Source organism: Scyliorhinus torazame, chromosome 1 (assembly GCF_047496885.1).
Source record: "Scyliorhinus torazame isolate Kashiwa2021f chromosome 1, sScyTor2.1, whole genome shotgun sequence".
Lineage (NCBI taxonomy): Eukaryota > Metazoa > Chordata > Chondrichthyes > Carcharhiniformes > Scyliorhinidae > Scyliorhinus > Scyliorhinus torazame.
In genome coordinates, this window is record NC_092707.1 from 292,420,972 (window position 1) to 292,432,225 (window position 11,254).

Sequence of the window (11,254 nt, forward strand, 5' to 3'; positions counted from 1 at the left end):
GTGAGGCTGATGGATCTCGGGGGCTGGTTCGATCTGGTGTAGGCATAATTAAGTGAGCAGGATCCAGAGGGCGAGATCTTGTTAGATCTCACAGGGCGTAATGACCGTCAGGAATCCTGGGAGAGGCCTCTCGCGGGATTTACCATCCGTGTCCCATCCCGATTCAGGCAGGACGTGGCCGGTAAATTGTGCCCATACCATCTGAGTCCCAGCTGGTGGTTTCAGAATTCTTGTAAGACTGGAGCATCCTAAAGGGCTTAGGGTAGCTTTAGAGGGCAAGTCATTTAAAATCAAATACAATAAAATATAATGCAAATGGAACAGTGTCCAATAGAAATATACTTTTTATTGTAGTGAAAAAAAGTTGAAGAAGTGGAAATTCTTTACAAAATATATTACATGCAGGAAGACTTCTTATGAACCACATATACAATATTTACAAGGAACGTCACATTATGTAAACATGTACAATCTTCAGTGATATCACGTCGACTATCACTCTCATTAAAAGCTTTGAATCTGTTCTACAGTTTCATATAGTAACTGTATCATACAGATTTTCCCCAATTTACTGCATCGGAATCTGATTGGATCATGTGGCATGCTGATTTTAAAACCATCCCAATATTATTCATTGGCTTCATTGAACAGTAAAATTGGACAGAGGGTAAAACCACCATTTTAGCCAATCCTGTCAGATTTTGAATTGGCAGAATAGGTTCAAACGCGCCCCTCCCGATTTGGGTGAAATAAACGCTCCACCTGATCTTGTTTCCCACACAAAAGATTAGGTTAAAAATGCCCCCCAGGGAACTTCAAAGACTCTAAGCTGTATATTACAGTGCCATTTTATTCCATAATTCTAAACTAATTGAAAAGTCACAACATCGTAAAATCACAAACAGCTTTTTAGACTCCATTAGTGCATTCACTGAACATGAGCATGGAAATAATACAATAGTTTTTTTGTTGCTCATATTACACACAAGATTCTTTAGCATGCCAAATCTGTTCGTAGTCCTCAAGGTTTTGTCTGAAGCATCTGCCCCTGCTTGCAGATTCAGACATTGCTCTTCCCCTGTACTGTTGTCTTTTTTCAAATCCCAAACAGTGCAAACCGTTTTCAAAATTGTCGTGCACCTCTTTGCACTGATTGACAGGTTGAGCCTGCATATCAGAAGAATCAGAATTGCTGATGAAGTTATTTTGGCATGGTGGATAGAGCAGTTCCTCTGTTAAAGAACAGGGCCTATTCTTCTGCCCAGTAGCAATGTGATGTTGGTATTTCTTGGCTTCTTCCAACTGAGACAATCTTCTCATATTTTTCACTGTCATTCCTTTCATCGTAGCAACAGGCGGATTATTTTCTTCCAGAGCTTTACTATAAGAAGGTGGGCTACAACGTCTTTTGCTATCAATTCGCTGAAAGACCTCATCAACGGAGGTTAGGCGAGTCCTGTACCTGCCAGTATCGTTTACATTGTCTTGGTCCTCAAGGACTGTCTCACAAGCGGGGAGGCTTTCTTTCAAAACGTTTTCCTGGCAGGATCCCTTGTTTAAGCTAAATGTCCTTGTAGGACCCCAGCTTTGAGTCTTCTTCAGCGACTTCTTAGCTTTTTCTTTCATGGGTTTCACATTGTTATCAGGAATGTGATTGGAATTTGTTGGAAGTTTTGACGGATATTCTGAAAAGGCGCAACTGTCCTGACTGGAACAAGTTGGGGAAACAAGTGGAGAGCTGGCAAAAACAGAATTCTCTGACAGGTTTGAATATGAGCTAGCCAAAGAAGAACTCGAAGAAGCCTTGGAGGAGGAGGCTGTGGAAAGTTCAGAATGCGAGCTGGCATTAAGGTTGTCTGGCCTTCTGCTGCTAAACCGATATCTCGCAAAGCTTTCCTCAGATGTCTGTTTTTGCATTGGTTGATGATTAAATTCCAGGCCATCTGATGAGATTGAACAATCATCATGGCTCCTTGCTAATAGTTCCTGCTGGTTGATCTTTTTAGGACTGAAGGCGATACCTAATATTGGTTCTGAGCAGCGCCTGTTGATCCTCTTAGCATAACGTCCAAACATGAATGCTGGCAGGCACGTTGCCTCAGGACTCAAGGATGCTCTGTTGGTAGCATCCATTGATTCAGTGCTACAAGAGGCTGTAGTGCAATCTCCAGCTTCAATGTCCATTTGACCATCCAGCTTTCCATCCATTCTCAGCCCTCCATTGTTTCTCATTGGTTGATAACAGCTGGAGTTTGCACGCCGCCTTTTTTCATCGCATACATCTTTCCAATCATCCTGATCAGTACTGTCATAGGCAGAATCATTTTGCTGAGAAGATATGTCTGTAAACAAAGATGCAAACATTTCAGTTATATTTTGTGGCCTAATCTGGTTACCCATTGCCATTTTTACTTTCAAGACTGTCAATACTAAACAGTCATGGGAACTTTGAACCAAAATGCCACAGCATGTAAAGCCTTTGAAATCTCATTTGCAAGATTTCAGAATGGCAGTCTATTTGCATCTCCTGTCACATGGAGAGCAACAATTCTTCAGTAATGCAATGACGTCAATTTGCTATATAAGCATATTATGTCAGCTTGGTTTAGTTGGTAGCTCTTTTGCCTCTGAGTCAGATGGTCATGGGATCTTGTATTTTTAGCAGTACAAAGGGCATCTTTGAGGTGAGATGTTAAACCAGCCTGCTGCTTGGTGGATGTAAATGATCCCCTTGGGCTTTTCATGATGGTGGGGGCTAGCACCCACTGAGTCCTGTAGCTCTGATGCCATATTATGCCCTAATGAGCTTTGATTTGCAAAGAGTTCTGCCCCTCCCTTAGGAGTAAGTCCTGCCTTGGAGAGCTGCTGGCCAATAAGATTGGCCGGCAGCTCTCCAGTCCCTCCAGGAACAGTGCTGCAGTAGTCGGAAGAGAGACTGCCAGAAGCTGCCTGGGACGAAGTTCCAGGACCTGGCGGACAGGTAAGTGACAGGGGTCCCATGGCAGAGAGGGTGAAGAACGTCTGGGGGGTCACCCGGGGAGTGATAGGGGTCTCAGGGCCTAGGCAGGGGTGGGGGTGGGGGGGGGGGGGGGGGTCGTGGAAGCAGGACCAGAGGTCACTGGGCCTTTCCGAGGTCCTGTCGTACCCAGCCTAAAATCACAACCAGCTCAGGGTGGGCGGGAAGCTAGAACAAATCCTGTCCATGTAATTTCACATTCCCCTCTTTGGCCTCAGAACCCAGTCGGGGTTGGGTGTGGAATACAATTCTGGCCTTGGCATTCCTTCATCTATAAAATGAAGCGTTTCTGTCAAAGCCCTGGCCAAGTTGATCCATCAGGAAACACAAACATCCAGTTTGCTGTTTATGGGAACTTGCATACAAACTGGCTAGTATGCTTGCCTATAATATAATAATGACTATACTTGAGATGCAACTTATTGATTATGAAATGTTTTGCATGTCTTAGAATCAGTCAACGCATGTTCTGCTTACCTGTGTTATCAGTTAGTCCTTTCGCTGGCCTGTCCAGGAGTGTGGTTATATCATCTCCAAATATTAGACAACAGTTCTCGATTAGAAACTGCATCAAATTCACAACCTGTGATGAAAATAGATTTGCTCAGACTTGATAATCATACCAGAATCATCATTCAGAACAAATGTGAAAATTCCAGTTAAAACTTTCTTAAGTCTCACATCTCCTTGGCAATGCTATTTTAAAAAGGAGGTTTGTGCACATTGCATAGACTTTAGATACCATTGTCTTTTATTGTTAGAATTTCTAAATTGTCAAAAAGACGACTAATCAAAAGTAAATTATCTACAATGTTCCATGGTAACAATCGATATTTATGGTATTAAATGAACACAATGAACAAGGAACAATAATCTTCCGCATTTATACTGGGCTATTGACAGAAAAAATATGCCAAGTTGCTTTGTAGAGGGAAAGGAAATTTATAATTAAAAGAGCTTAAGGGTTGGACAAGAAGTGTTCAGAGAGGTGTCTGGAAGTTTGATTATTGTGATCTTGTTATGAGAAGTGTAACACTCAGACTGCTATTAACATTCAACCAATTCGGGGAATACCAAATCTTCTGACCAACTGTGGTTGGAGGGGGAAAAAAGTACCTCAGGGGATTCATATTAAAATGTCTACTAGAATGGCTATTTGTTGGCCATTGAACCTAATTATCGCTAATCTCAAAGTACTTAATGCCTTACTGTATCATAGGATTGAACAAAACCTAGCCTTTGTTTTACACATCTAGAATTCCCAGATCAAAAGCACACAGTCTATTTACCCTTGCATGGACTTCTATCTCCAATTCAGATGCCACAGGTTTGTTGGGCCACAGCATATTTGGGCCGATGCAGACAGCGAGATTGTGGGCATCCATCTTGTTCACTTCAGAATGTTTATTGATGTAGTACAGCACACAAAACAAATAGCGAAGTAAGAGGCAGTTGTGGCTCGGAAGTTTTGTCAGAAGCCTAAGGGAAAATATAAAAATTTCCAGTTAGGTTAGTTGCAGGCTGAAACTTTGCATACTCAATCAAATACTTCCCCAACAAAACAGCACTTCTCTAAATTCCATTGAGAAATCCCCCAGTATGTCTTTCATTGTCTTGTGACCAGTTTGAACAGAAACAACGTCACAATTTTCAAAGTTTGGCAGAATATCTCATATCACATGCAGAATTATCATATATCCTTATTTGGAGACATATTCATGAACACCTAGAACAGTTCTCTTTATTGATTATTTGTGACTGTTTGAATAAAGACAGTGCTCATAATCGCCTTTATGTTTAATTATTTATTTTGCCAAAATATTTAAAGCTATCTTATCTCCCTGGTGGTGCTCAGTGTATGTTAGAAGATAGGCTGGTTTATAATAAGTAGTTGTGCAGCATATTCTATATTTCCAAAGCCATTAATTTCCCTAACCATTTTCTTAACTTGTTATATTTGCTATATATTCATCTGTGTCTGATTTACTGTTACTCTGATTAAGTATCACTGTTACACTAAGTCCATGCTGCACACACTATTTTAAATATATTCTTGATCTCAACTTGAAAAGCAATTTGTTATCTGTGATAACCCTCACGAGGATCATGATGGATCACTCATTGATTTCCCTGTGGTGCTTGTGGAGTATGAGTTCCCATGGTAATGGGCAGAGGCCTGTGCTGCTGGTACTTGTTATCAAGCCTTTTATATACCATTCCAGAACTGGACGGGGAGTTCTGTTTGCCCGGGTTGGGACACTAGTGTTGTATGTCGCAGGTGCGGCTTTACTTTTGAGTTAAATTAAATTTGGTTTAACCTTTATCTTCATGCCTCCTGGATTACTACAGTTTCATTGTCCAACAAGGACATTTCAGAACATAAATGCTACTTAAACAAACAACATTTCAGCATATCAGAGGCCCTCAGCTGACTCCTTGCTACAGCGTGATACTTACTGTTTGATCTCTGCAGTTCTTTCATTAATATTCTCCCTTTCCATGGCTGCCATCCAGCTGTCATACAATTCTGTTATCAGCAAACTACTTGGAATATGACGTAGAAAATCCTGCAATAGGATATAACACATATTTTAAATTAGTCACGGTGACGCTGGTATGGAAAAATAATTGAAATTGAAGTGTTGCGTTGCTGCTGCTCAGTCTAGCGCCTCATCAGAGCACTGACCTACCTTCAAAACTGCAGCCAACAGGATGACAGGCTCCTCCTCCAGGGTGACTTCGCTTGCTGCATTTAGTTTTCCAATTAATTCCTTACACGCCTTGGCATTTGCAGACTTCCGGAATATTCCAACAAACGAGGGCCCTTTCTTGAACAGGACAGTCAGGATATTCTAAAGTAAAATAAAACACAAAAGCAAAGTTCTTCATTATTCTGAGAAAACAGCTTTCCGTTTGCAATTCCTCACTCTCAACTGGATCTCTAAATTCCTGAATCTGTTCTATGCTGAAAAACAGTGATCTCTTTTCAAACACTTTCACTAAATTTCCTTTGTAAAAAAAGTTTACACCAGAAGGAAAAAAGTCATTTGAGCATCTACAGACCACTACCATGAAGTATTATGCACTTGACATGACTAGCTCAGGTATACAGACACCAACTTGGAATAATGAGGCTAGAATATGTGTTAGCTTAGCCAGTTTTGTTTTGTCTCACTGTTCACAAGTGTTAAACTCCAACTCTTTCTATTAGCCAAAAAACCTGCCTGAGTACTTACAAGGATTGGCTCAGCGAGTGTGTCATCTTGGTTACAGATATCTTTAAGGTGCCGATTGAAAAGACCACTATTATGTGAAGAGATGGATTCCCTCTGTGTTGAGTTTTTGCGGAGAGGCCAAAGTGTTTTTATTTTGCTTTTCTTCTTCAAACCAGCTTCTACTTCATCTGGAGAAGGAGAATGAAAAAAAAACATTGTTCATACTTCAATGAAAATAATAGGAAAATATACAAAGTACAATTTTATCCATCAAAGTCTTGGGTTCAAATGTACCTAAGTATCTGCATGTTGATAAAAGCATATGTACTCAGGGCCCAAAATAAAACAGGGAAATTCTGTAGGGATCCCAGCAAAGTGGGTGCAGGCCTCTCAGCTACTGAGCAGCCGTGCAAAGCAATGTTAGCACTTGCAACCCTCTTACATGCTGTTTACAACAAAGCCAGTGTGCCACAAAAGCAAAATTGTGCAGGTGCTGCAAATCTGGAATTAAAAACAAACATGCTGGACTGAAAATGCTCAGTAGGGTAGGCAGCATCTTTGGAGGGAGAAACAATGTGAACATTTCAGCTTGATGATCTTTCATTCGAAAGGTATTTGGAGGTTGGTCCGAAATGCACTTGCAAATTAAAGGCTGCATAATTCATTCTGAAATGTACTAAAAGCATTTTTCAAACTTGCAACATATTTTTGGAACGGCAGGATGTATCCCTCTATTTCTCGCAGAGTTTCCAGAAGCACTTTGCACCAACATACCTGGGAGATGTTTAAGTGGGAATTGACACCGGGGTTTCTCTGATGGCTTTGGAGGTTTTCTCCCTAAGTCGACTGCCAACACCTCGCACTTTGCTTGTTGTCTGGCTGGTTTGTGGAGCTGGTTCATTTCATTGGTAAAAGGGCATTCATTGCCTACAAGAGCACATAGTGAGGTTAAGATACTTGCCACAGCCTAAAAGTACTGTTTCCCTTTTTATATTTCCTACATCCTCTGCATTTTGAAACAATCAGAGGTAAGATCCACATTGCAGGTTAACACATTCCAAACTGAACACTGAAACATTTCCCAACATGCAGTTTGGTAACTTCCGAACCATTTATAGCTCAGAATGTCTTTAAACCAACAGCTGAACTTGGATCCTCATAACAAAATTCAAAATGCAAAAAAAAAAATCTTCATTTTGAAGTTCAGTTTGGACCACCTTCCATTTGAAAAGAAAAACATGGGAACTTCTACCAAGATGCTGACTCTGCACCATTGATTTTCCCTCTAAAGGGGGCAGCTTAGCAACAGTAAAATAACACAGTGGTCATCGGGAGAAAGTAACATGAGGAATGTACATGATTTCACCAGAACAAATAGAATATGACATTGCATGTTTCCTAAATTATCTTTTCAGAATCAAAATTCTATCAACAGCAATCATTAAAATGTATTCTACTTTTAAGCAAACTAATTTGAAAACATATGCCGACTAATCTCTTAATATTACATTCAAAATGTTTTCAATTATGATTTTACATGCTGAAAGGAGGAGGTTGATGGGGCGTGGTGTTTTATAAATAATTTAGTTTTTGCTTGTACCAGCAAAAAAAAGCAGCAGGCAAAACCACAGACTGGTACATCTGGCGGGAGAATGTGCTGGTTTCTTTTCAAACTCACCAATCAGGGAAGTTGACAAGTCGTCACTGTTTGACAATACCAATTGGTAGTTCTGGGCATCTCCCTGGAGATAAAAACAAAAAGTGGTTTATGCTACTGATATAACACTGTCACGCCCAGCAGTACAACTGAGACAATTTAGTCCCACCCAACACAAAATATTAAAAAATTAGTAAACATAACAAGAACTAAGTGAAATCTAAAACTGTCTAATTAGAACAAGCTAAAATTTACCTTGTATGTTTCCTCCATTGTAAAATCAGTAATAATATTAAAATTATTGCATGTTTTCACCACACAAAAAACCTGAAACTATGATTTCAGCATCCAGGCTACTACAAGAATCCGAATGGCATTTAATTCCCCTGATTACTCACCATCTCTGCTGATTCTTGCAGCTCTCTCTTCACCACCTCAGCGGCTGGTTCCATATTACTTCGAGTTAGTGTTTTAGACTGTCAAAAAAAAAGAAACAAATGAATCTTGATTAAATGTGGATAGAAATATTTCTGCACTTCTACTAGCACTAGTATCTTCTTCTGCATTATTTCCTTTCTGTCCTCTATCAATCTCGCCATACAAACATTTGAGTTATCAGCAGATCAGTTGTCACACGTGCATATATCCACACTACTAGACCTCATACATGCTATTACACATCCTCCAGACATGAACACCATTACAACCCCACAAAAACATACGCACGATTACATATGCACACACATACTTACACACTCACAACTACCAACGCACCTATAACAGTCAAAACACACACATACATACATATTATTGCAGATGGTGGAATCTTAAAACAAAACCAGAAAATACTGGACAATCTCAGCAGGTCTGACAGCATCTGCGGAGAGAGAAGGAAGCTAACGTTTCGAGTCTGGATGACTCTTTGTCAAAGCTTTGTCGCAACGTTAGCTCCCTTCTCTCTTAGCAGATGCTGTCATACCTGCTGGAATTGTCCAGTATTTTCTGTTTTTGTTGCACACACATATCTCTACTACTAAATTCCCATCCGTCAGCTTAGCAGAGACCATGGAGCTGAAGACTTACGCACCCTCTCTAACCAATTACATTTGCAGCAACACAGTGTTTACAATCGTCACTTGTATTTAAGGGTCACTTTTTGCAAAGGCATTTTCTCTCATTTTCCTTTTACTAGAAAAGAAACAGCAGATGCCCAATATCTGATGAGAAGAAAATGAACTAGTATTTTAAAATGTAGTGGTCAAGGTTTTGAACATGTTCCAAATAGGCTGTATAGTCTGTTGCTTCCTTTTATCTGATAATTCAGAATGACCCTTCGGTTACTATAAAAGCGTTATAATTAATATCCTCCAAGTTGTTTGTTAACTCATATTCTTTGCCACAGTTACCGACAGAACTCAAGGCACTTATAGCATTCAGCATAAACTTAGAATTAGAATTTAACCTGAATCAACTCAGCAATCTGATTATATACATAACCGCATAACTTACCAAAGCAGAATGACTTAAAACCTTCATTAGTACTGTCAGTGATGTGAAGTTAGTCTCTCCTTTCTCTTTTGCTTCTTGTATTTATCTAAAGACAAGGAATCAAAATCCGTCAGTGGACACTCTACCCAGGTTGGTGCATCAATCTGCTTTCAATCTGACGAATGACACATTGCAATTTGTTGTATTCTTTCATGGAGAATGAGCATCACTGGCAAGGCCAGCCCAGCCCCAATTGTCTTTGAGAAAGTGGGAGTGAGCTGCCTTCTTGAACCACTGCAATGCTGTAGGAACACCCACAGTACTGTTAGGAAAGGAGTTCCAGGATTTTGACCCAGCAACAGTGAAGGAACAGCGGTATAGTCCCAAGTCAGGATGGTGAGTGATTTGGAGGGGAATTAGAATAAAGTTCACATTGAGATACATTGTACTGGATGTTATACTATCAAGCTGCTACTCTCTGCAGGTACATCCATAAAACAGCCCTTTGAAATTACGAACAGCAGAGGATATATCCCCTCGGACTGATTTGTAAGAACTCTATTCACGACGCCCGATGCTGCTCTTGCTCATGTATTTCCTTTGTTTGGCCCCTTGTTCCGCACTGTAACCAATCACTGTTTGTCGATGTACCATTTGTCAATGTTCTCTGTTGATTATTCTTTTAATCTACTATGTATGTACTGTGTATGTTCCCTTGGTCGCAGAAAACTACTTTTCACTGTACTTCGGTACATGTGACAATAATTCAAATCAAATCAAATCAAAATCTAGCTTCTGGTGGGCATTTCATAGAATCATAGAATTTACAGTGCAGAAGGAGGCCATTCAGCCCATCGAGTCTGCACTGGCTCTTTGAAAGAGCTCCCTACTTCAGTCCATGCCTCCGCCCTATCCCCGTAATCCAGTAACCCCCGCCAATATCCCATTTCTTAAACATTTCAACATGAATCTCATCATTTCAACAGAAACACCAACAAATTGCATTTACAGAAGATGTTTAACATTGTAAATTATTCAAGGTGCTACACAAATACTTCAAACAAAATAAGACACTGAGCCACATAAGGGGATATTAGGACAAATGGCTACAAGCTTGGTCAAAGAGGAAGGTTTGAAGGAACATTTGAAAAAAAGAAGAAAGTTGCGAGGTAATTCCAGTGTTATTTCCAAACAGCTGAAGCATGGCCACCAATGGTGAAAGGATTAAAATAGGGAATGAGTAAGAGGCCAGAACTCCAGTAGCACAGAGGTGTCGGGTGCAGTCAGGCTGGATGAGGTTACAGTTACTACCTAACCTGAAAGCAGGCAAATCAGTCAGAGACAACCATACGTGTACCATGTACTCTGGTTTTAATTTTACCAGCTCGTTGAGTTATTATTATCTTGTAAATTGTAAACTAAGTTAAAGTAAATATGATGCTTACCTGTGAAGATTATCGTGCCAGCCAGCTTTCCTTTACTTCATGCAAACTGCATTTAAAATAAGTGCCATCACACAGAGCTACTAATCCATCAAGCAAACAGGGAGAAACTAAACAGTACAACTGTACCACATGGGTCTATATAAAGGAACTGTGGGCAGGTGGAAATACTCAGCGTAGGCAGGAAGCAGTATCACGGCTTTTTGCTGTATAGTTCCAAAGCTGAGAAACAGCTTCCTCCTTCTATATAAGGCAAGCACCCTGTGACGACTGGAAAAAGTGAGATGTAATGGTAACCTTTCATTCTTTTAAGAATGACACCAGTTGCTAACAAAGACAAAAACACTTGGATTAGCTGCAGAGAGAGGGGAACTACAGCAGTCAGCTTCGATACTCATGCAGCTGGGAGTGTTTGAGAATATCCTTGGAGCACCCC

At 40.3% G+C, this 11,254-nt stretch overlaps 1 protein-coding gene across 1 annotated transcript; it reads right to left on the reverse strand.

The window, feature by feature from the left end:
• Window positions 1–358: 358 nt before the first annotated feature.
• tagapb (T cell activation RhoGTPase activating protein b) lies at window positions 359–10,952 on the reverse strand. The gene is made up of 11 exons (XM_072507558.1): window positions 10,822–10,952; window positions 9,398–9,482; window positions 8,287–8,364; window positions 7,910–7,973; window positions 7,006–7,158; window positions 6,253–6,419; window positions 5,707–5,868; window positions 5,474–5,583; window positions 4,306–4,495; window positions 3,494–3,599; window positions 359–2,342 (listed from the first exon to the last, which is right to left on the reverse strand). The coding sequence occupies exons 2-11, from the start codon at window positions 9,422–9,424 to the stop codon at window positions 979–981; spliced, it is 2,421 nt and encodes an 806-aa protein (XP_072363659.1). The 5' UTR covers window positions 9,425–9,482; window positions 10,822–10,952; the 3' UTR covers window positions 359–978.
• Between the last annotated feature and the right edge of the window lie 302 nt (window positions 10,953–11,254).